The sequence below is a fragment of the Dryobates pubescens genome, chromosome 29 (genome assembly GCF_014839835.1).
Source record: "Dryobates pubescens isolate bDryPub1 chromosome 29, bDryPub1.pri, whole genome shotgun sequence".
NCBI classification, from domain to species: Eukaryota; Metazoa; Chordata; class Aves; order Piciformes; family Picidae; genus Dryobates; species Dryobates pubescens.
Window position 1 is genome coordinate 11,347,364 of NC_071640.1, and position 25,784 is coordinate 11,373,147.

Here is a 25,784-nt window from a genome sequence, read left to right on the forward strand (position 1 = left end):
ATCACAAAGCCAGGCAGAAGACAAGAGCCCTTCACCCCTGCAGCCCCCCAGGGACCGTGGGCAGCCTCCCAGGCAGCCAACGCTGCAGCCTGTGCCAAGTGCTGGAAACCCAAGCAGCCAGCTCAGCCCCATCCATCTCTGCACAGAGCAAAAATAGAGATGCCAGGAGCTGGGCATGTCTGCCTTCTTCCAAGGTGACTTAAGGAGAGCAGCCACAGACTTCAAATCACTTTTTCTGGTGACCCTGTGGGTTGCTCTCCTCGGTTGAGAGGAGAGCAGAGGACACACAGCCCCCTCCCCTGCCAGCAGCAGGCTGTACATCCATAACCCTGCTTCCAAAGTCCAGGCATGTCCTGAGCAAGCAGAGAGTCACTGCTGACCCTGCTCCTGGCTGCAGGGCTGGCCCCAGGCCCAGGTGACCTCCTCTGGCTTCCAGACCCATCTGTGTGGGGTGGGGGAAACAGACAGCAGTGGAAGGAAGGGGATGCTCACAGCTTGGTTGGTTTGGGCCTTCTGGGATCAGGAGGGGAATCACAGAATGACAGGGTATGGAAGGGACCTCTGGAGATCTAGTTCAACCCCCCTGAAAGCCTGGGAGGTGTGGCTGTTGCATCTGGCAGCAGCTCATGCAGGACAAACAGAGCATCCTGTCAATGCCCTTCCTGCACAAGGCCAGCACAGAGCTGGTGACCGAGCGCTGAACCTGCACCCATGAGCGGCCCTGCTCCTGCCTGATGGAGCCTCCTTGAGCCAGCCCATGGCTCTGCCCTGCCTGCTGGACCCAGGGGCTCCAGCTGTCCCTGCTGCAGGGAAGGGGGTGGCCAGCCCTGCAAGCATGGCACAAGACAGAAGGCAAAGCCACCCTGTGCCTCTGCAGCGACCACATGCAGCAGAGGGGACTGGGGCACACCTGCCTGCCAGCGTCTGCAGGGGGGCACAAGGAAAGCTGGGGAGGGACTTTTGACAAGGGCTTGGAGGGACAGGATGAGGGTGAATGGATTGAAGGGGGAAGAGGGGAAGAAGAGATTGAGACTGGAGACTAGGAAGACATTCTTTAAAGTGAGGGTGGTGAGACACTGGAACAGGTTGCCCACAGCAGCTGTGGCTGCTCCCTCCCTGGAGGTGTTCAAGGCCAGGATGCATGAGGCCTTGAGCAACCTGGGCTAGTGAAAAGTGTCCCTGGCTCTGGCAGGGGCTTGGAAGTGGATAATCATTAAGGTTCCTTCTAACCCAAGCCCTTCTATGCTTCTCAACAGGCTCAGAGGATACCTGGGGACTGAGGGACCCCTTGGAAAACTTGTGCACACCTGGATCCAGGTAACAGAGGAGCAGAGGGGAAGAAAGTGCTGTGGGGGACAAGCAAGTCTGCTTCAGAGAAGTGTTCATTTTAAGGAAACCAAGCATGGGAAGCCACAGCCTCCTTTCCCCACTCCTCTCCACCCAAGCCAGGGCAGAGGCTGTCACCACATTTTAATGAGACTCCCTCAAGCTTGCTGTCTGCATGCCCAGAGCTGCAGGGACCCAGAGCACCCCACCAGCTGGGAATCAGATGCCATCCCCTCTACCTGCCCCTGCATGCCCCAGGGGCCAGAAAGAGCCCCAGGAGAAGGGGATGATAGATCACCCTGAGCCCAAATCCCTCCCCAGCCAATGGCAGTGGGGACCTGCCCTTACCTGAGCAGCAGCAGCAGGAGGAGGCCACCTCCACACTCAGCACCACAGCTCCACCTCAGAGTGAAACCTCTGGGTTCTACAAAGATCACAAGTTTTGGTATGCCCCGAGATCTTCTGGCCCTGTAAAGCCCCTGCCCTGGATCTGGATGAAGATGATGGGTTTGGGGTTACCCACACTGCCCACAAAGCAGGTGGTGCTGGGAAAATGGAAAGCCTGGGAGACAGCAAGACCCACAGACAGAGCAGGTTACTCTCAAGCAGTCTGTGGAGACAAGCTTAGTGAAGAGTGGACACCAAGGAAGCTGAGATGCCAAAGAGGGGCAAGATGAAGCCTTTGTACTCATGGTCTTTACACAGGAACACACCAGAACAACCTCAGACACAAAGGGCTCATGTCCTCTAAGGCTGCAAGCTCACAAGCTACTCCCTCAGCACCCAGCCCTCATGCACAGATATACTGAGACACTACTAATTAAACCAACAGCTCCTGATTAATTCTCAGCTGTGCCCAGCCTTCTGGGGCCATCCTGTCAGCTCAGCAGACACAAACAGTCTGGGGCACTGCATGAGCCAGTGAGGCAAGAGCAGAGCTTGCACAGACTGCTGGAGGCAGCAGCAGTCTCGGCACGAGGCTCAGGGTTGTCTGGGGAGGATTTATTTTCTTCCTTCCACAGAGCCCAGCACATGGGCAGGAAGGAGATGAGTTGTCTAGAAGAGTAGATCAAGCTTTCCATCTCTGCTTGAACCCAAGCCTGTAGCTGGGCCCTGGGAGGTGACTTGTCTGGAGCTGACACACTGAGCAGCATCTCCCACACCAGCGGCAGCCTCCAGCACACGGAGGCCTTGGCTGCTGCTGCCTGTGACCCAGGGGGACATGCCACCTCCCTCAGCCTGCCAGCCCATCACACAACTCACACCCAGTGAGTGCTTGGAGGCTGCAGACAGGCTCCTGCCATGCATGAGCCTGGCTGGGGTTCAGGGCCACCCCACAGCCTCCTCCCGCTGCAGTGGCACAGACTTTAGCATCAGTTACCCTCCAGAACCAGGACCTGCTGCCCAGCCATTCCTCCCCCAGGTCAGCACTTGCCCTCTGCACCCTGCAGGAGGCCACACCAGCCCAATCCCTCACAGCAGTGGAAGGGACAGTCCCTGACTTTCAGTGAGCTGATGTCCAGGACAGCAGAGCCAGCCCTGCAAGGCCAAGCTCAGCAAAGCCCATCCTAGGGACTCCAAGTGTCAGTTCTCCCTGACTGCAGCAACGGGGCCGTACTAGCCTGCTGTCAGGTGAAGGCAAGAGGACCCAGCTGGGTCTCCTGCACAACCTGGAGAAAGCCCAGACCCAGCCCATGCTGTAGGAAGGCTGAGCCAGCTCCTCAACACAGCCTGCAAGGACTCCACTTGTGGCAACAGCATGGGAGTGACAGCTCTGCTACAGGGGCAGTGTGATCCACAGCCACTATTCTCTGGGTTACTTTAGCCATTAAGTGTCCAGCCCAGGCAGGGACACATTTGTGCAGTAAGGTTGGACACAGAGCATGTCCCCTTGATTGCAGAAGCCTCCAACAGGAGCCTGGGCAGGTGTGTGCCTGTAAAAAAAGCAGAGCAGCAAATCCTCCCTGAGTCCTTTCCAGGCAGGTTAGTCCTCTCCCCCCTGCAAGCACTTGCTTCCTTCAGGTTGAGAGCAAGAGCAAAACCAACATTCTTCCAGTTCCTCTCCAAAACCAGGGGTCAACCTGATGCAGATGACAGCAACCTGGGGGCAGGAGTTGATCTGTGAGAGGGTAGGAGAGCTCTGCAGAGGGACCTTGCCAGGCTGGGCAGATGGGCAGAGGCCAAGGGCATGAGACTGAACACATCCAAGTGCCAGGTTCTACACATTGGCCACAACAACCCCAGGCAGAGTGGCTGACAGCAGCCAGGCAGGGAGGGACCTGGGGGTAGTGGTTGACAGTAGGCTGAACATGAGCCTGCAGTGTGCCCAGGCAGCCAAGAAGGCCAAGGGCATCCTGGCCTGCATCAGGAACAGTGTGGCCAGCAGGGGCAGAGAAGTCATTGTGCCCTGTGCTCAGCACTGGTTAGGCCACACCTTGAGTCCTGTGTCCAGGTCTGGGCTCCTCAGGTTAGGAAAGATGTTGAGATGCTGGAAGGTGTCCAGAGAAGGGCAACAAAGCTGGGGAGGGGTCTGGAGCACAGCCCTGGGAGGAGAGGCTGAGGGAGCTGGGGTTGCTTAGCCTGGAGAAGAGGAGGCTCAGGGGAGACCTTCTTGCTCTCTCCAACTCCCTGAAGGGAGGTTGGAGCCAGGTGGGGGTTGGTCTCTTCTCCCAGGCACCCAGAACAAGAGGACACAGTCTCAAGCTGTGCCAGGGGAGGTTTAGGCTGGAGGTGAGGAAGAAATTCTTCCCAGCAAGAGAGATTGGCCATGGGAATGTGCTGCCCAGGGAGGTGGTGGAGTCCCCATCCCTGGAGGTGTTTAGGAAGAGACTGGATGGGGTGCTTGGTGCCATGGTTTAGCTGATCAGATGGTGTTGGGTGATAGGTTGGACTTGATGATCTGTAAGGTCTTTTCCCACCTGGTTAATTCTATTCTACTCTAACCCAAGGGAAGAAAGCCACCCCCTGGGCTGCTGGCAGAACAAGCTCCTGTTCAAACCGAAGGCTTTTCTCTCGCTGGTGGAGCTGACAGGTTTATTTATAGCATGGCAGTGTTCTCTCAGCCTGCTGGCTGCCCTCAGAGGAAGAGGGTCATCTCCAACATCTGGAATGCCACCCCCAGCTGAGCACATCTAACAAGGCTGGCTCTGCACACGGCTGCGGGCGGCAAACAAGGCCCCGCGGGCTGCAGCAGGGGCACCGGCACGTGCCACGGGCTGCGCCTGGCATCTGCCAGTCCTGTGCCAAAGGCACACGCAGCTCCTTAGTGACAGGCTGGGAGAATTTGGGCTGCTCAGCCTGGAGAGGAGAATCACAGAATCATTCAGGTTGGAAAAGAGCCTCAGGATCACCAAGTCCAACCCAGAACCCTGCTCTACGAGGGTCAGCCCTAAACCCTATCCCCAAGCACCACATCCAAACCACCTCGAAACACATCCAGGGTTGGGGACTCCACCACCTCCCTGGGCAGCTCATTCCAATCCCTGACCACTCCTGATGGGAATTTTTTTCCCTAATATGCCTTTGCAAATTTGTATGAACCATAGCATCATGGAATCAACCAGGTTGGCCTCAGAGAGCATCAAGCCCAACCGATTACCTAGTACCTAACACCTCCTGACAACTAAACCATGGCTCCAAGGCAGCCTTAGAGCAGCCTTGCGGTACCTGAAAGGCCTCCAGGAGAGCTGGGGAGGGACTTTTGACAAGGGCTGGGAGTGCCAGGATAAGAGAGAGTGGATTGCAGCTGGAAAAGGGCAGATTTAGACTGGATGTTAGGAAGAAATTCTTGAGAGTGAGGGTGGGGAGACACTGGCACAGGTTGCCCAGGGAGGTTGTGGATGCTCCCTCCCTGGACTGTTCAAGGCCAGGTTGGATGAGGCCTTGAGCAACCTGGGATAATGGAAGGTGTCCCTCCCATGGCAGGGGGGCTTGGAAGTGGATGATCTTTAAGGTCTCTTCAAACCCAAACCACTCTGTGAATCTATGAAATGCTGCAGCCCAGGCTGGGCCTCAGGCAGGTAATATCCCTCCATGGTGGCAATGGAAGAAAATGGAAAGGAAAGTGCACCTCAGACCAGTTCTGGGAGCCCAGACTCTCACCCCATCCTAAGGAGGTGGCATGGCCCAGCACCATGGAGCCTGCTGCCACACATGGTCAGGGGTTGGTGATGCCAGCCCTCAGGTCCTCATGTAAGAAGAGCAACTGTGCACCACCATAACCAGCCAAGGGCTCAGCCTCTCCCTCCCAAGCCAGGCAGCAGATGCAGACATCCCCAAGAGCCAGGAAGAGCCAGATCAGACCGGAGGCACTGCAGGCAACGTTGGCAGGGAGAGGCAGCTCTCGCAGCTCGCTACCAGTATCTCCATGCCAGCCACCCACCTCAGCCACACTGCCAGCATTCACAGCCTCCTCTCTAACATCCACCCCTCCAGTATCTGAGGGGAAATGCAGAGAGGCTGCAGAGGAGCAGAAGGCTGGAGGAGATAGCGGCAGTGTTTCATGTCCATCTTCAACCCCTCTGCCAACTTTCAGTCTCAACAAACTTTCCTTTCTACTTCCCTGGACAGCAATGGAGAGGAGGAAGCTCTGGCCTGTTTGGAGATCAGCATGCCTGTTCTCCTTGAGAGCTATGCTTGAGACTCACTTCTGGCCACTCCATCCATGAGAGCCAGTGGTGATCTCACAGATGGATGGGACCGAGCTTCAGGCAGGGCTCGCTTGCAGCAGGAGTCACACCTTGGCTAAGAGCAGCTCAGCTTCTTACCCAGCAGATCCCAGCAAATAACACCACCTCTGTCACTTCTTCCTCCTCCTCATCCTCCTTTCTGTTCAGGGCTCAATACAGCTCAGCTCCTGTCTCCCCCTCACCCCTCTGCCCAGAGCAGTTCCACCAGCTCTGTGAGGTCCTGCCTGCCAGCACAGGCACCTCTGAGCAGCAGATGCTGCCAGCTTGGTCCAGAAGCATCTCATATGTAAGAGCTCAGTGAGGTCCAGGAGAGTTTTACTCACAACCTAAATTTACTGTCATCTTTGTCAGGGGGGCTGGGCAATTTAAACCTCCTTTTGTGAGCCCTGGACAGCCTGTGTTTAAGAAAGCCACACTCTTCAAAGTAGAGCAAGGCTACACACACACGTTTGGCCCCTAGAAGAGCCCTGTGGGAGGGGAATGCAAGCCCCAGATGGCCAACATGCAGCCAGACAAGTGGAGCAGGGCCAGCAGCTCACCCCAGCTATTAGGAATGCTGAGGGACGCCAGGAACTGCCAGCACTCAACACTTCAGCCAGCCAGGGACCACAGCCACCCTTCCTCAGGCTGAGCAGCACTGACACTGAAAAGAGGAACCTCTTTTTTTAGAGCTCACCCAGACTGAAACTGGTTTCCACCCAGTACTTAGCACTACTTTAGGCAGAGCAGTTAGGATATTCCTGGACACTTCACTTGGCTGTCTAAAAAAGGAAGAACTGGGCAAGAAACCCCACCACAACCCCACCACAGGTCTCAGGAGGCATTTGCTGGGTGCTTTAAGAGCGGTCAGGTCCATGGAGCAACAAACTGCCTCTTTGAACTCGTTAGCCCACTCCATCGTGTGCCCCCAGCGAGCGCACCGCCAGGCACCTCCTCCCAGCCGGCTGGCAGAGCAAGCTGACGATTCTCCCGGCACAAGAGCTCTCTGATGTCCTGGGAACACACCTCTGCCCGTGACCGCTGCCGGCTCTGCCTCCTTCCCACACCCCAGAGCCGGTTCCACGAGCTCTCCCCCGCAGCCAGCCCCTCCGCTGGCCGCCGCCGCCGCATCGCCCTCCGCGCTGGGCGCGAAAGCCACCGCGGGCAGATCAACAGCCGCTGCTCAGGTTTCTCCGCTTCCCACAAAGAGCTCGATTCAACAGAGCCGACTCCCTTTTCAGGCTCTTTCTAAATAAAGGCTTCAAAGACTTCTGGAAATTCATGCTTAACAAGCTTACTGTAATGCTGGAGAGCTCCTGTGGGCCAGGCTCTGCTGCGGGACTGAGTCACACTCCTTTTCTTCTGAGATTCTCAGATACACTTCTGCAGGAGTTAGGGCTAGAACAAGTCCTGCTGGCTGATGCTCGTTTTGGCAGACCCTGGCTGCCACCCACCGCACAGCCTGCCACAGCTCTCCTGGTCCTCTCAGCAACAGTCAGCCCCTGCAGGTGCCATGCAGATGCTCGGGAGAGGAGGTGATGTTCCTGCATCCCCTCCTGAGGCTCAAGAGATTCTCCTGACCATGAACTCCCCAGCACTCGCTCCCCACCATCAGAGATGGCCACTCACCAAGTCAGCTCACGCAGGAAAAGGCTGTTGCAGGTTGGCCACCCCCCACCACACGCTGAGAGGATTCAGCTCAGACAGCATTGCCAGACCCAGGCGTCCTGAGGGAGCCTCTGCGTCCCAGGCCCTGAGAAGGACTTAAGCAGTGAGCTGAGGGCTGCTCAGCAGTCCTGGAAACACCAGTTTTGGTGTGAGGGCTGAAGCCCTCACAGAGGGAAAGGATACAAGAGCACAGGTGGCAAGCAAATTGCACCCAGGCCCTGCCACTCCGCCTTGCTCCGGGCGCGGAACTCACAAGTCAGCAGCTAGAATATGCTGAGACACCTCCAAGTGATTTAGTGCTGCTGCAGCTCCCAAGCACGAGCCTGGAGCCAGCTCACCTCCTCCAGGAAGAGGCACTTGAAACCTCCCATACTAGAAGAGCAGTAAAGCAACACTGCACTGAGTGCCTCCTTGCTGCGCCCGGGACCGGCAGGGGCTCTGGTGGGGAGGCAGCAAGGTGCAGCGTGGGCTCCCAGCCACCTCGCCTCACCTGCTCCCTGCTGAAGATTTCACACACTACCCTCAGCTCAGGAGCACTGCTCTCACACATCTCACTCGTCAAGACATCCCCCAGCACCAGTGTCTTTGGAGAAAGCAGCCAGAATCCACTTCACCCTGCACAAGAGCTGCTCCTATGATTTCCTTTGATGCCATTCAAGGCAAGCAGCTGGATTCTCTATTTATAGCAAGATCATCAGTTTGCAGAAACGACTTCTTGTTGTTATCAGAGCACAGGATACATAACAAACCCTTGCTCTGCTAGGAGTGCTGCAAGCTGGCAAAGACCTCATGCTCAGGCTGGACAGCTGCAGAGGTCCAAGCAGACAGAAAACGAAGCATTTGGGACAAAGGACCTGACACTCCCTGTCAGGAAGGCAGCACCTCACACCCAGCACACACCAACTCACACCCCCACACACACACCAATCACACCCACACCCCACCACCACCAACTCACACCTTGCCTTTCTCCCTGGAGACATTGGCTTCCAAGGCAGCTTTATTGAAGTCTTATCACAGGGAGTATCAGTGGTTCAGGTGGGTGGGTCCAGGAGGGTTGGACAGCAAGTGGCTGCAGCTGTCTCACCTTTGGCCTGAGCTGCTGGAGCCAGAGGGACCAGTTGGGAGCATAGTTCCATCAGCAAGAACAAAGGACTGGAAGTTGTTAGCATTAGTGCCCCAGAAATGATTCATGCTTCTTGGAAACAGCCTTTTTGCTACAGACACCAGATAAGCTCTGGGGTTTAATCAAGATTAAGGTGCTCAGAGGTCAGGGTGTTTTGAAACCAGGTCTCTGAGTAATTTCAGGCTGGCACTAGCTTGTGACCCTCATCTTAGAATCATGGAATTGTCTGAGTTGGAAAAGCTCTCTAGGATCACCCACTCCAGCCATCAACCCAACACCACCATGGCCATTAAACCATGTCCCCAAGCGCCATGGCCACAGGCTTCTTCACCACCTCCAGGGATGGGGACTCCACCACCTCCCTGGGCAACCTGTTCTAATCCCTGACCACTCTTGCAGCAAAGACATTTATCCTAATCTTCAACCTAACCCTCCCCTGGCACAATTTCAGGCCATTGCCTCTTGTTCTATCACCTGAGACTCAGGAGAAGAGACCAACCCTCACCTCACTGCAACCTCCATTCAGGGAGTTGTGGAGAGCAATGAGGTCTTCCCTCAGCCTCCTCTTCTCCAGACTGAACACCCCCAGCTCCCTCAGCTGCTCCTCCCAAGCCCTGTTCTCCAGACCCTTCCCCAGCTTTGCTACCCTTCTCTGGGCACACTCCAGCACCTCATTGTCCTTCCTGGAGTGAGAAGCCAGGAGGGTCAAACAGTGTCCATCCTTCCCTCAGGACACCCCCATACCACATCTGCCACCATGATGTGACATCTCAAGGTCTAGATATAAATGTGGGAGTTTGCTCAAGCCATTCAATTCCAGCACATGGCACTGACCATCCCCTCTGAACACAGCACCTGAGGCTGGACAAAGCAGTACCCAGCCAGCTACCCACTGAAAGGTCTCTACCCACAAAAGACCCAGCTCATGCTCATCACCTGGAGAAGAGGAAGCTCAGGGGAGACCTTCTTGCTCTCTCCAACTACCTGAAAGGAGGTTGTAGCCAGGTGGGGGTTGGTCTCTTCTCCCAGGCAAGCAGCACCTGAACAAGAGGACACAGTCTCAAGCTGTGCCAGGGGAAGTTTAGGCTGGAGGTGAGGAGAAAGTTCTTCCCAGAAAGAGTAATTGGCCATTGGAATGTGCTGCCCAGGGAGGTGGTGGAGTCCCCATCCCTGGAGGTGTTCAAAAAGGGATTGGATGTGGCACTTGGAGCCATGGTTTAGTTGTCAGGAGGTGTTAGGTATTAGGTAATAGGTTGGACTTGATGATCTCTGAGGTCTTTTCCAGCCTGGTTGATTCTATGATCCCTGGCACCCCAACAGCTGGTTGCAACTGGCCTTTGAGGGAGCTGGAAGACGTGGAGCTGCTGTTTAAAGGCCATCACAAGGAGACAGAAGCCTGCACATCTCTGCGGTCTGAAGCCATCTCACCTCTTATTTCAGATCCTGGACACGACCCAGGGGCTCAGAGCACAGAGAGGCACAGCTCTGCAGAGGGCAAAAATCCGCTGACTGGCAGCAGTCTGCTCCTTTGCTCATTTTCTCCTCTCTAAGCAGTTTGCACTTCCACACGAGAGGTTTGAAGAGTGACAGATTTTAAGAGCAGCACAAAGAGGTAATTAACTGCCACAGCAGTCCCTGCTGCTAGACTTCACAGGTCACAACAGTAGCCAAAAGGCTTTACATTGGGTATCTCAGCAATCAGCCCTCAAGAACTAAGAGGCTCCATCACTGTTTGCATGCCAGGCTGCTCCAGGAGCAGCTGCCTGGAGCAGGAGGAGGAAAGCCTTGCCCCAGTGCCTTGGCAGAGCACCTTTCTCTATGCTTTTGCACAGGTCAGGGCTGCAGCAGCTTCGCAGCACAACCCAACTCCCCTGTTTGTCCTTCCTCTCTTGGAAGAGCCAGAGCATGCCCTTCTCCAGACAGCAGAAGATGGTCTGCACGTCCATCCTGTTCTTCCTGGCTGTAGGAGCCTCTAGCAAGACTTCAAGTCAAATGACAGCTACGTGTCTTCTACAGACAGACTTCTTCCTCCTCCCCAGGGATGACTTTCAGCAGAAGGCATGCCACCACACACTGTGAGCAGAGGAGGCCTCATCACACACCCACACCTCCCTTGGCAGAGGGGCTGGCAGAGACCCTCCCTACGGGCTCCTCCTCACCCGACCTTGCCCGTGGGGCCATTCTAGGGATGGGGAGGAGAGGGCTGGAACTCCACAGGCTTCTTCCCCCCAGCCAAGGAGCCTCCCTGCCGCCTCCCTGACTCCAGCCCTGAAAGATGAGCTCCATCTCTGCCAGCTCTGTGCCGCTCCGGGGAAGGGATAAGCACTCACACCCCGTTTGTCACACTTGGAAGCAAATCAGACAGACAGAACTCTGCTCCACTTGCTCTCCCGTTTTGTTCAACAAGAGATGGGAGGCCGCGGCACGTCTGCTCGCCAAGGAAAGCGGCAAACGGAGCTCCGCAGATCAGCACAAGCGGTGCGCAGGCGGAGGGAGCGGCAGCGAGAGGCGCACAACACCCTCCCGATTAGTTATTGACTCCAGAGGAGTTGGAGCTCTAGCAACAAGCCAGCCAGGAGAGCAAAAAATCCCTCTTTTGTTCCACGGCCTCAGACAGGCTCGGCCACACAGCTCCCTGCTGGCTCGCTGCAGACAATGAGAACAGAAAGTTAATCCACTTCCCCTGCAGCGGGAGCCATCCAGGCTGCCGGAGAGAGAGAGAGCTGAGCATTCCTGTGCCTCCGAGCCAGCCTCGCCACGGCCTGGCACCCACCGCCGCCAGCGGATGCCGGCCGGCTCTGGGACCTCGCCCGGCGCTGCCGGTGTCACCGGGGATAGCGACGGCCTCAGAGCTGCTCCTGCCTAACGCACCCAGCCCTCGCTGCACTGCACCAGCTCCCTTGGCACAGTATCACTAAGGTTGGGAGAGACCTCGAGGATTGAGTCCAACCTGTCACCACAGACCTCATGACTAGACCATGGCACCAAGTGCCACATCCAATCTCCTCTTGAACACCTCCAGGGATGGGGACTCCACCACCTCCCTGGGCAGCACATCCCAATGGCAAACAACTCGCTCGGTGAAGAACTTTCTCCTCACCTCCAGCCTAAACCTCCCCTGGTGCAGCTTGAGACTGTGTCCCCTTGTTCTGGTGCTGGGTGCCTGGGAGAAGAGTCCAACTCCCACCTGGCTACAACCTCCTTTCAGGTAGTTGTAGAGAGCAAGAAGGTCTCCCCTGAGCTTCCTCTTCTCCAGGTGATGAGCATGAGCTGGGTCTTTCTGCCCTGAAGCTGAGAGCAGGCAGAGGGTCCCTCCCGCCCCATGGTGCAGCAGGGACCTGTGCCGCCGGGCACAGATAGTTCAAATCTACCTTTACAGAAGGCAAACCTCTGACTGGGGACAGAGCAAGCTTCAGACTACCAACCATAGACTGAATCCATTCTTTCACCACCACCTTCCCAAGCAACCCAAGCCAAAGCCCTTCTGCAGAGCACTGTTTTCCTCTGGATCAGAGGTCAAGTGATAGAGAGGATCATGGTCCTGAGAGTCCTTTGATATTACCTCTTCCCCTCCAGAAGGGCATAGGTTATACAAACCTTCACTGCTTAAGGGTGGTGAGACACTGGCACAGGTTGCCCAGGGAGGCTGTGGATGTCCCCTCCCTGGAGGTGTTCGAGGCCAGGTTGGATGGAACCTTGACCAACCTGGAGTAGTGGGAGGTGTCCCTGCCCATGGCAGGGGTGGTGGAAGTAGAATGATCCAACCAAAACCATTCTATGAGTCTGTCAAGCATCAGAACCCCCTTAATGTTAGCCAGACCCAAACTTCTTCCTCCAGCCCTTCAAGGGAAGCAGAAGTCATCTCAATTTGGACACAGGATTGGAGTGACCTGCTTTTCTAGGTGCCATGGTTGAGTTGATCAGATGGTGTTGGGTGATAGGTTGGACTCGATGATCTCTAAGGTCTTTTCCAACCTGCTTAATTCTATTCTATTCTACTTCATTCTTCATCACCAGCTTTCTCAGTTCTCCATATGAGAAGTGAGAATATTTACTACACTTAAGATCTGAGATGAAAACAATGATTCATAGGCCCTCTGCTCTGCAGAAATGGGAGTTGTATACCTGGATGCTTCCAGAGCCTGAACAGAAGCAGGTACTTGTGTCTGGAGCTTTGTAGTTCAAGAGAGTGATTTTAAAGTCAAGTCATCACTGCATAAACTTGGACAGCTAAATAATAGAGATCAGCAAAGTGATGAAATCTGCTCTGGAAAGCACTTGCAGTTTCTTTGCTCTCCATGACCTGGGAGGGAGGGCTGTTATTTTACCATTACACTTCTGCCCTTGAGAAGCCTTGCTGAACGGCAGGCAGCAGGACTGAAATCATCTGCACCGGACCCTGGAAGCCACAGAGCCGAGAGGAAAGTGCTCCAGCATCCCCGAGCAGCAAAGCCTTTGTTCCAGCACACTCCTGCCAGCAACCAGGGCTGCCTGTCCAGCTCAGAACAAACCTATTCCCCTCCCTCCTCTCCCCCAAATTAACTCCATCTCCAGCTGTCCCAGCGCCAGCTTCCTGTTCAGATTAATTATTCTTTGTACACCCGTGTTTGATGATTTACCCAGCAAGCCAGGCACAATGAGCAGGAATCCTGCACTCCCATTACTGCCTCTCCCCTGAGGCTCAGAAGTTTTCAGGAAAGCTGGCACAGGAGGTGCCTCCTCAGAAGGGTCACCAAAGGCCAGGCATCATTTGTGAGCTGCTGCAGGGTCAGCTGAAGCTGCTGGGCTACCGAACAGCCCTTTGCTGCTAGTCAGCAGGGCTGGCACAGAAGCTGGCGTAGGTGGGAGCATTTATGATCCCAAAAGGTGTGTCTCCAGCTGTGCTTTCCTCTGACCCAAGGTTTCCAGTGTGTTTAGCAAGGCAGGATGAGCTGTGTTTGTTTGCCCACCTTGCAGAGGGTGCAATTTTCAAGAGCACCAAAAGGAGTTACCCCGTGCAGCAGTCATTTGCAGCCTTGTTAGCGTTTGTCATCTCAAAAACCACAACACAGAGTGGCCACCGCACCAGGCTGGCTCAGGAAATGGGAAGTGCTGAGCCTTGGTGCTGTGGGCCAGACCTGCAATGGGTGAGGACTTGGTGTCTTCCCCTGGGAGCTGCTTACTAGTCTGAAAAGTCACAGCTGGTCACAGGAGCTGTAGGTGTACATACAGCATACACCAAGTTGATGCCACACCCCAGCGGAAAGCCACAGCATGGCAGAGGTCATCTCACACCTCTGCTGTTGAGCCCATGGAGCTCAGCAGGGCTGACCAGTCCTTCTATAACCTCTTCCCAGAATGGATTTGCCTGCTGTCACACCAGGAAGTTTCAGCAGCTACATGAGCCTCCCCTTCTGAGGGTGAAACACTTCCTTCAGTCAGAAGGAGAGGGTGCACAGCCGAGAAAACCGCAGCCCCAGCGTGGAGGCTTTAAACAGCAGAGACCATAAACCAGAGAGCAAGGAGGGGGACACACAGCAGAATCACCCTGTGCTCTGCAGAGGTTGATATTGCATCCCAATGGGACTTACTTGGGCAGGTTCAGGCACCAGTTATAGAAAGCTTGCACCCCAGCTGACAAAGCCAATGTTCAGAGACCTCAGCCCAAAACAGCCACTCAGGTCACCTCTGCACAGAGAGGGAACGGCCACACATCCCACCTCGGACTGTGCCTCAATGCTTCTGCCAATACTTAGGCCAGATCCCAAAGGTTCACAGAGTCAAAGCAATAAGGAAGCAGAAAAAAGGTCCAGAACAAAGAGACACCTTCTTCCTTCTCCACAACCAGCTGCAGCACACTGGGATGCAAATGACATCAGGCAAAGAGGAGAACCTGGCAGTCCCTCTCCAAGATGGGAGTTGTAGGGGCAACAGCGAGGTGTAACTGTGCCCAGCTGACAGTGCAAGGGGCCAGCACAGCTGAGCCCTCCAAGGCCAGAACCACTCTTGTCCCATCCATGAGGCACCTGCAGGAACTGGGGTGGAATTCAGTGGGATGGGGCAAGGATGGAAGCCAGCCACCATGCATTAAAAACGTATTTGCTGGAAGAATTCTGTCTGGGAGTACCCTCCAAAGTGACAGACACTGGATGTGCAACTGGTTTGCTCTGAGAGGCGTTAAACAGGCTACAAGCCTGTACTTGTCCTAGATATGTTTTTCCTCAGGAAGCTTCCAAAAAAAAATCTTCTGCAGACAACTGGGAGCGGTGCTCACAAAAGCCAGGCACAGGCAAGCACAGACACCATCATCCAGGCTGATGTCTCTCTCCAAGAAATTCTGCATTTGCCATCCTTTGGTCTTTCTCCCCCCTTCCTTCCCCCCAATAATTTGTGTTAAAGGAAGAAACATGCTCGCAGGAGAAGCAAGCAAGACAACCCAAAGGAAAACAGCAAGTCGGTTCACAGCTCCACAGCACTGAGCACAAAACTAACTTGTAAACATAAACGACTTCTTTAAGGCAGGCCAGCAAGTTCCCAGTTTAGAAGATCTGAACCCAGCAGCTTGCCTCACCCCAGTCCATCCCGGTCCTCTGTCCTGACAGACTGAACCGGCCAGTGAAGGACAGGGGTCTCACTTGGAGTGACAGCCAACCATGCACCTCAGCCACCTCCAGCACCACCTGCACTGCTGATACCACTCCTGCTTGCCCACCATGCAGGAGGGCACTCACTCCCCCCTCGCACAAGGCCGTGTACTCAGCCTGGACATTTCCCAGACCAGTACTTCCACAACTCAAAACGTTCAAGTTCATTCGAGATGTTACAAAAAGCCGGTTGCAAACGGGTGGGCAGAACCTCCTGCTGCAGACAGCCGGGACATCGCGTCGCCCACCTCCTCCCGGCCTCCTCCCACCACCCTGCCGTAAAAAACACCCATTTCGGCACTCTCCCAGACCCAGGAGCACCGGGGCTCGGTGTTCACGGCAATGCTGGCAGCCCAGAGAGGCCGCAGGGCACCGGGAAAGGCAGGACGCCGGGACCAGGCTCCTGCAGCCACCTCCCGGTGCCACCGCCCTGGGCACCCGGAGCTTCGGAGGCTGCGGTGAAACGAGCCGGTGCCGGGCTGGGTTTTTTTGCTGGGTGGGGGTGTTGATTCATTTGCCTTTTTTTCTTTCTTTCTTTCTTTTTTTTTTTTAATGAGATGGGAGGTGAAAAAAAAAAGTAAGAGGAACGATAGAAGAAAATAATTCAGCAGGTTGCTCCTGTCAGCGCCGCCGCTCGCCTCCCCCGGCCGCCTCATGGCAGGAGCTGCAAGCCGCGAAGCTCCGGCTCCCCAGCTCCGGGGGACGACGGCACCCAGCTCCTCCCGGGCCCCCCGCCTCCCTTCCAGCACCACGGGCAAGGGCAGCCCGCGTCCCCTCCCCGGGACTACCCGCACCGCTCCCGGGCCCCGCACCGCCGCGGCGGGAACCCGGCCCGGGGAGGGCCCCCCCCCCCAGCCCGGGGGAGACGGCAGGCAGGCCGCGGGCTCACCTCGGTACTGCAGCGAGCCCGACAGGCGCACGGTGACGGTGCCGGCCAGCGGCTCCCCGGGGCTGTAGACGACGCGGCTCTCGCCCAGGCGGATCTCGAAGAGCTGCACCTTCCCCATGGCCCGGCCCGGCCCGCTCCGCCGGCAGCGCTACCTGCTGCCGCCTCGCTCCACGCCGCGCCAGTCCCTGCCCCGCCACGGCCGGCTCCGCCCCGCCCCCGCCCGCCCCGCCCGCGCGGTGGGGCCGGGGCGGGTCCTGGGGCATCGAGGGAGCGCTGTGGGGCTGGTCGTGAGGGAAGGGGCAGGGGGTGCCACCGGCTCGTGCGGTGCTGTGAGGGACACGGCAGCCGGTGCGGCCAGGCTGTGGGGCAAGGAGCCGGTTGTGGGGCTGAGCTGTGAGGCAAGGAGCCGGTTGTGGGTCCAGGCTGTGAAGGGAAGGAGCTGGTTGTGGGTCCAGGCTGTGAGGCAAGGAGCCGGTTGGGGGGGTGAGCTGTGAGGCAAGGAGCTGGCTGCCCCAGCATGGGGCCACCTTGCCTCTTGGTTCTCCCTGCTCCCTCTAATCTGATCTCCTCCCTGTAATTCTCCCAGCCCAGCTGTCACCTCTCCCCCCTCCTATTTTTATAACCCAAATCGCTTTAAGTGTCCAGCAAGAGGTAAATAGAAGGGACTTGATGGTCGCCTGGGACCGGGACTGAGGGGTAAATGACATCCCCGTGTGCCCCACATATCAGCAGGGTGCAGGTGTCTGACCCAGCTGGGGTGCCCCGGGAAGCTGGGGGGTGAGCAGCAGGCTTCCCTCCACCACGCTTGCCGTGTCCCTTCCCCCTCCCACCCCCCCTCCCCGAGCATCGTGTAACAATAAAAAGCATCAGTGAAAACCCACACCAAGGGCAGCGCTGGGGAAGGGCACCTCCCGGCTGCTGGCACGCTGGCTGAGGGCGTTGCAGGATGAAGAAGTGTAAAAGGGGCTGTTACCTGCAGAGCACACCCAGCCCAGACCCTGTCGGACAAGACAGACAGACACCCTCCCGCAGACCTGCAGTGACAGCAGTCCGTGCACATGGGGCTGCAGGACCCCTTGCGCTGCTGGGTGTCATGATGGAAAAGCTCTCGTAGAGCACCACAGGAGTTTATATACTCCCGGGGGTCTCCTGCTGAGAAGGCTCTCTCTCTCCTCGGGTGGTTAAAAGCTGCCTCTGTTTGCAGCCCGAGAGTAGACACAGGCAAGAAGCACTCCTGCGCTCCTGTGCCAGGGCTGCCAGCAGCTCATCTCCTCCGCGGGGTGTACGCAGGGCTGCATCCACACACATCCACACACCGCTCTCCTTGTGCTGCCCTTAGCTTTTGTTTTGCCAGGCTATGCACGCCAATTTTCTCCACTCTCTCTCTCTCTCTGTTTTTTTTTTTCCCTGTAAGACGAGCTTGCAGCCTTTCATCAGTCTCTGCAGACCCTGTTTAGCTCTGCCAGCAAAAACAAACAAATTGAGGGGGAGTTGAAAGCGCCCTGAGCTAGAGCAGATTTACTGAGTTCCCTTCCCCCATGGGAAGCGGCTGAGGACTCAGGGCTCTGCAGGCTGCCGAGGATGCCCCATCGCTGCTGCAGCACCCTCGCTCCTGAGGGGCACCGACACGCGTGACGCCTGGGGGTGAAAACAACCCCCCCCCATTGCCAAGCCTGTCACGCCGCACCGCAGGTCTCCTGGTGCAAGCAGGTTTGTGCTTCTTGTTTGCAGAAAAGTTAATTCTAAGCACAAGTTGCTCGCCCAAGGTCACAACGGGAACGAAAAGGATTCCTGTGCCAGGCGCTGAACAAAGGCACCCGGGCTCTGGCTGTGCAGGCTGTGGCACAGCTACAGTACTGCAAGACAGGCACTGAGCGCTGAGAATGTGACATCTCTCCTGTGAAGAAAGATTAAGAGATCCTAGGGCTGTTTAGTCTTCAGAAGAGAAGGCTGAGAGGGGATCTTATTAATGTTTATATCTGAGGGGCAGGTGTCAAGATGAAGGTGCCAGGCGCTTTTCAGTGGTAATAGGACAAGGAACAGGAGGTACAAACTGGAACACAGGAGGTTCCACCTCGATGTGAGGAGAAACTTCTTTGCTGTGAGGGTGCTGGAGCCCTGGAGCAGGCTGCCCAGAGAGGTGGTGGAGTCTCCTCTGGAGACTTTCAAAGCTCACCTGGATGCACTCCTGTGTGGCCAGCTCTAGGTGACCCTGCTTTGGCAGGGGGGGTTGCCGAGGTGATCTCTAGAGGCCTTTTCCAACCTCCAACACTCCGTGATTCTATGGCCCTGGCTGCAAAGCCACAGCATTAATTCATCCCCCAGACCGCACACAGCAGTTTGTAAGATGTAACTGGATGGGTACAACTCAATATATCCCATGCCAGCAGCACCAGGGCACATGCTGTTCACTGTACAGGGACCAGAGGTGTTTGCTTTAGGAGGCTTTTACTCACTGAGGTCACACAGATATTTGTGTTGCTGCCTCCCTCCTCATCTACATGTGGCCCCGAGTCACACCTGTCATCTAATGGTGTGTGGAGTCACAGGGCTGAAATTCAGAGCAGTTAAAAGAGCCCATAAAGAGATTGATAAACTGCAAAAGACTGACTTTCTGACTATTTTGGACCATTGCTTGGAAGAGGAGGTGTGGGAAATTAGAATAGAGTAGAATAGAATAGACCAGACCAGGTTGGAAGAGACCTTCAAGATCATCAAGTCCAACCCATCATGCAGCACCATCTCATCAACTAAACCATGGCACCAAGCACCCCATCCAGTCCCCTCTTAAACACCTCCAGGGATGGTGACTCCACCACTTCCCTGGGCAGCACATTCCAATGGCCAATCTCTCTCTATGAAGAATTTCTTCCTAACATCCAGCCTAAACCTCCCCTGAGGTTTAGCTTGAGACTGTGTCCTCTTGTTCTGGTGCTGGGTGCCTGGCAGAAGAGACCAACCCCCACCTGGCTACAACCTCCCTTTCAGGGAGCTGGAGAGAGCAAGAAGGTCTCCCCTGAGCCTCCTCTTCTCCAGGCTAAGCAACCCCAGCTCCCTCAGCCTCTCCTCACAGGGCTGTGCTCCAGACCCCTCCCCAGCTTTCTTGCCCTTCTCTGGACACCTTCTCAACATCTTTCCTAACCTGAGGAGCCCAGAACTGGACCCAGGACTCAAGGTGTGGCCTAACCAGTGCAGTATACAGGGGCAGAATGACCTCCCTGCTCCTGCTGACCACACTGTTCCTGATACAGGCCAGGATGCCACTGGCCTTCTTGGCTGCCTGGGCACACTGCAGGCTCATGTTCAGCCTACTGTCAACCAGTACCCCCTGGTCCCTCTCTGCCTGGCTGCTCTCAGCCACTCTGACCCCAGCCTGTAGCACTGCATGGGGTTGTTGTAAATCTCACTTCCTCTGGGTGCTCTCTGCTCTCCCTCCTCTTGCTGTAGGACCTCAATGTCTTTCTTATACTGTGCCCCCCAGAATTGAATCCAGCACTCAATATATGCAGAAAACTTCATGATTAACTCCTAGGCATCGGATGCTGGGCTGCACCACCAAAGTCATCACCAGCAGAGATAAAGAAGTCATTGTCTCACTCTACTCAGCATTGGCCAGCCCACACCTGGAGCACTGCCTGCCGTTTTGGCCCCTGCTGTGATGAAAAAGGCTGGAAAGTGTCCAAAGAAGAGCCAGGAGATGCTCAGAAGCCTAGCAACCAGCTGATAGAGCTGGGTTTGTTCAGCCTGGAGAAGAGAAGGCTTAGGGGAAACCTTATTGCCATGGACCAGAACAGGAAGAGTGGCTGCCAGGAGGATGGAGACTCCCTTTCCACAAGGAGTCCCATGGAGAGGACAAGGGGAGATGGGGGCAAGTTCCTGCTGGGGAGATTCCCAGTGGAAAATGTTTCCCCTCAAGAACAGTCAGAGACTAGAATCATCTCCCAAGGCAAGCAGTGGACTCCACTACCTTGGCCAGTTTGAACACTCAGCTTGGCAGGGTGCTGGGCCAGCTACATCATCACCTAGAAAGGCTGGAGCAGGTGATCCTCGGGGTCCCTTCCCAGCTGGCATTCTGTGGCTGTGATAAATCTGTTCCTCTCTCAGTCTTCCAAGTGTTGCCCTGCAGCTGTGCCCAGTGACAGGGAGGAAGCACAGCCTCACCTGACCATGCCTCAGATTCTCCTTGCTGGACACAGTCATCTCACCTGGCTGCCCTCGGTGCCAGGCAGCACGGAAATGCCAGGAACTCCGAGCTGTGACTGATACCAGTTTGATGCTGGGAGGCTGCTGCTGGGTGAGGCAGCAGCACATTGCCCCCAGGGCACTTTGTAGTTATGTCATTTCCACCTGCTCCCTTGTGCTGGGGCGTGTAGGGGCTGGGGAGCCAAGCCAGCCTCAGCTGGGCAGCACCCTGGGGACACTGCTGCCCTCTCCTGCTCTCCGGTCCCTCTGTTAGAAGGGTGTGAGGAGACATTCATGGAACTGTAGATTTGTTTGGGTTGGAAAATACCTCAAAGACCAAGTCCAATCATTAACCCAGCACTGCCAGGTCACCACCAAACCATGCCCCATCGACACAGCTTTTCAGTGCCTCCAGGGATGGTGACTCACATCAGTGCCCTGGGCAGTCTGTTCCAGGGCATGACAACCTTTTGGGGAAGAAATTATTCCTCATTGTCCAACCTAAACCTCCCCTGGTACAACTTGAGGCCCTTTCCTCTTGTCCTGCTGCTTGTGCCTTAGGTGAATAGACCAACCCTGACCTGGCTCCAGCCTCCTCTCAGGGAGTCGTGGAGAGCAATGAGGTCTCCCCTCAGCCTCACTTTCTCCAGACTAAGCAACCCCAGTTCCCTCAGCTGCTCCCCAGAAGACTTGTGCTCTAGTCCAACTCTCAACCCAGGAGTTTGCTTAAGAGCTTTTGCTCTTCCAACCTCTCCCCCATCCTACTGAGGGGAACGAGTGAGTGACCTGGTGGGGGCTCTGCTGGTCAGCCTACAGCACCCTGAAAGGTCAGGCACTGGAGTAGCTGTGGTGGAGGAAGAAAGCAAGCAGTAGAGCAGCACAGCCGAGGCAGCTGGCCAGTAGGCTTCTTAAGCTTTCCTGGAACTACAATCCACACACCACAGAATCACAGAGTGGTAGGGGTTGGAAGGGACCTCTGGAGATCATCAGATCCCACCTCCCTGCCAAGGAGGGCTCACTGCTGCTCCAGCTGCACTGGATACACCACCACCAACTAGTCTCTGTAGCGACATCAGTCCCTGACACTGCTCTATTTACATCGAATCTACATCTGCTGCCTTTGCAAACCACTTCCCTGCTTCACTCAGCACCTCACTGCTCCTCAGCTGATCAGTAAAGCAGGTCACCTGATACTGCCACAACAATTACCCCTTTGTTTCTGGCTGACACCTTTCACCTGCTCACCCAAATGTTATGTTGCTCAGCCACACCTTCCTGCACACCCATCCTCTCCTCACGGGAGGCTACAACCAAGGGCCCTCAGCCCTGGGCTGTGGGTTCACAGGCTCAGCTCTGTGCCAGGCAAGCAGCTCACAGACCCCTTCCCCAAGGGCCCATGGTGACATTAGGGTTAAGAGTCGTTGCAGAAGGGACCTCAGAGATCATCTGCTCCAACCCCCCTGCTGCTGCCTCTCACCTGGTTATTTTCCATCTGCCTTAGCACACTTACCAGGAGGATCTGCCCCATCCTCTTACCTGGCACAGAGGTGAGACTGACTGCTCTGTAGTTCCCTGGGTTTTCTTTGCTCCCCTTTTTAAAAGGAGGGCTACGTTTCCCCTTTTCCAACCTGTGGGCACTTCAGCAGACTGCCAGGGCTTCTCAAATGTGCTGGCTAGTGGTCTAGCAACCTCAACCTCCAGCTCCTTCAGGACCTGTGGATGTATCTCATCAGGTTCCATGGGCTTGCACACCTCCATGTTCTCCAGGTGTTCCCAGATCTGATCTGCTCCTGCTGTGGGTGGTTCTTCACTCTCAAGAGACAGAAATTTCCCTCTGGTGTGGCTCAAGTGGTTACCAGGAGGACTGAAGCAGAAAGGCCTGGAGTAGTTCAGCCTTTTCTGCATCCTCAGTAGCCAGGTCAGCTGTATCCCTCTGGAGGCACCCCACATTGTCTCTTGCTTGCCTTTTCTCTCTGACATGCCTGTAAAATCCTTCTCTGTTAATTTTAATGTCCCTGGCCAGATTTAATTCCAGCAGGGCTTTAGCATTCCCACTGGTGGGCATCTCACTGGTTTGGTTTGAAGCTCTGGGGTCTCAGTGTCCTGGGAGTCTGCAGCATCTCCCAGCCTCTCCTGGAGCTGCATCTCCCTGATGCATCCTATGGTTGCACTAAACCTCCCCCATGTGAGGGCCACCAGCCCCACTCCTGGGGTCAATGAGAAGAGAGCAGTAAGTGATGAGGGACTTTGTGAGGGACCAGGCAGCAGCTTTGTGCTCCATCTCAGGGATTCTCCAGGACTCTGTACCTTGAGACAGTCTCCCAGGCAGGCTTCATTCAGGGAGTGAGAAAGAAAAAGACAAGCCAAGGGGCTGTAACAGCATAATAAATATCATCTGCTTCCCCTCAAAGTGCATCCCTGATTAAAGAACCTGTTGTCTTGAGGCATCTCTATCAGAGGGACAAGACTACCCTTCACCAAGGGACAAAACTCCCCTGCCACATCCCTTGGCAGTTTGCTGCTGCTGCTCAGCTCTTTTGCTGCTTTTTAGTCCAGCTTTGGCAGGCTTCAGCCACTGGTTCTTGTTCTGTCTTTCTCTGATGTTAAAGAGCCCTTTAGTGGGGAGCAATTTCTCCTCCTGATGGTACTTAGACATCAAAATCCAGACACCTCTCAATGTCCTTGACAAACGGAGCCGTTTGAGCTCTCCAAACCTCTCCCTGCAAAGCCTTTCCTCCAGCCCTGCTGGTGCTGTGCTGGCTGGTGTGGAGGCAGCCCCCACACTGCCACTTGTGTGCCCCTGGAAATCCACAGGCAGGAGCAGCCTCCCACCTCCAGTCAGGGGCACATGCAGGAACTGATGCTTTAGAGTGCATTTATCCCCAGAAGTGTGTGCAAGCACCTCACTAGAGACCAGAGGAGCACCCATGGGTAACATCAGCTGCCCGAGGAGGTGGTGGGGTGGCCGTTGCTGTGGGTGTTCAGGGCAAGGCTTGACAGGATGCTTGGTGCCATGGTTTAGTTGATTAGGTGGTGTTGGATGATAGGTTGGACATGATGATCCTGAAGGTCTCTTCCAACCTGGTCTGGTCTATTCTATTCTATTCTATTCTATTCTATTCTATTCTATTCTATTCTATTCTATTCTATTGCTCCTGGCCTGTTTCCCCCCTGATAGATTAACCCTCCCCCCTGGGCAAAGGGGTCTGGTTCAGGGCCATGTTTCCTAAGGCAGCTCTCTTTTAATCTTCACCCTAAACCACAGAGAAAATGAGGGCAGGGAGAGCAAGCCCCCAGGTCTGCTGACCCAGCTGGCACCCATCCCCTCTTGCTTTACTGAGTTCATGCCCAGCCAGCACTCAGTGAGCCTCACTAGAAGATCCTTAGAGAGAGAGAAGGTATTAATTACTATTATTATTATAATTGTAATTGCACTGCCTGGATTTCTGCTTTCCTCCTCTGCTGCAGGAGCCTCCATCCCTCAGTGTGGGCCTGGGGAGGAGGATCAGGTGGTGGGAGACCTTGTTCTGCCTTCTGGGGATGGTTGGTTTGTGCTCACCTACAGGCTCTGGGAGCAGGAGGATTCACCCTCGGTGATCCCAGCAGAACTTCACCTGAGAAAAGCAAGGGCCCAGCTGCAGCCAGGGGCTGGGCTCTCAGACCCCAGCACCAGGCACTGGTTTGCATTTCTCCCTCGCTGCACCGCTGCCTGTCTGGGCTGGGGTCACACAGTGCTGGGGGGAGGCAGCTGTCATTGTGCAGCATGGATGACCAGGCTGAGGTGAAGGCTCCTGGGGACCCCAGAGGGGCAACTCCATGGAAAAGCTGTGCTGTGGGAGCAGAGCAGCCCAATACAGGGCATCTCTTAGAGCACTCTTAGAATAAACCAGGTTGGAAGAGACCTTCAAGATCGAGTCCAACCCATCAACCAATGCCATCTGATCAACTAAACCATGGCACCAAGCACCCCATCCAGTCTCCTCCTAAACACCTCCAATGATGGTGACTCCACCACCTCCCTGGGCAGCACATTCCAATGGGCTATCACTCTGTGTGGAACTTTCTCCTCACCTCCAGCCTAAACCTCCCCTGGCACAGCTTGAGACTGTGTCCTCTTGTTCTGGGGCTGGGTGCCTGGGAGAAGAGACCAACCCCCACCTGGCTCCAACCTCCCTGCAGGGAGTTGGAGAGAGCAAGAAGGTCTCCCCTGAGCCTCCTCTTCTCCAGGCTAAGCAACCCCAGCTCCCTCAGCCTCTCCTCACAGGGCTGTGCTCCAGACCCCTCCCCAGCTTTGTTGCCCTTCTCTGGACACCTTCAAGTCTCTCAACATCCTTCCTAAACTGAGGGGCCCACAACTGGACCCAGGACTCAAGGTGTGGCCTAACCAGTGAAGTGTACAGGGGTAGAATGACCTCCCTGCTCCTGCTGGCCACACTGTTCCTGATGCAGGCCAGGATGCCATTGGCCCTCTTGGCCACCAGCCCAGGAGGTGTCCTCCTCTGCCACCCCAGGAGGTGTCCTGAGCAGGCAGAGGGTCCTCCAGCAATGAGATCACTCACCCTACCTGTGGTGGGTTGAAATTTCCCTTCCCAACATTAACTTTGCCAGCCCAGCTCAGCTGGAAGCAGGTGAAGCTGTATTTACAAGCAGAGCTGCAATCTGCAGTGGAATGCAATGAGCATGGACAAAGCATCCAGGATTTGCAATAGTTACAGGTATTTACAATTAATCAACAAGAACCCCCTGGTCAAAGGCCAAGGGAAGCTACTAGCTTCTCCCTCTCTGCCTCCCCTTGCTCCCCTGCACAAAAGGGAGAAGAGAAAGGAGCAGAGAAGTTAGACTCAGCCAGAACAAAGCAGCCCAGGCCAAGCAGAAGCAAGTTAGGATCTCTCAGAGCAAAGCAGCAAGAAGCAAAGAAATTGTGTGGGGAACCAAAGCTTATGGTAGAGCTCCAATGGGATTGCTTAGAATTGTTTTCATGTTCCTTTTTTACACCCACTAGTGATTTGTTTCCATTGCACTACTTTTCTGCTCAAGATCTGGGAAAAGTTTTTATAGGCACGGCCTAAAAGTACCACACCTGCCTCAGCACCCCCTGATGGATCCTGCCTTTGACCTGCTTCCACGGCTCCCTTCCCTGCCCACTTCTTTCACTTCCCTTTCCCCCTGTAACCTCTTCCTCTAACAGCATCACAACACAACCTACCAGGAGAACAACCCACTGCAGACCCCAGCCACCAGCTCTTCCCCCACTCCTGACCTCTGATCCCATCCCTCCTGGTGGACATCAGGACGCCACCTTG

General features: G+C 55.5%; 1 protein-coding gene across 1 annotated transcript in view; it reads right to left on the reverse strand.

Moving 5' to 3' along the window:
• Positions 1 to 16,470, reverse strand: part of ARRDC1 (arrestin domain containing 1) — a 45,203-nt gene extending 28,733 nt beyond the window's left edge. Inside the window, exon 1 of the mRNA XM_054174412.1 lies at positions 16,300 to 16,470. Coding sequence (XP_054030387.1) covers positions 16,300 to 16,417 — 118 coding nt within the window. The 5' untranslated portion in view covers positions 16,418 to 16,470. The remainder of the gene's footprint in view (positions 1 to 16,299) is intronic.
• Between the last annotated feature and the right edge of the window lie 9,314 nt (positions 16,471 to 25,784).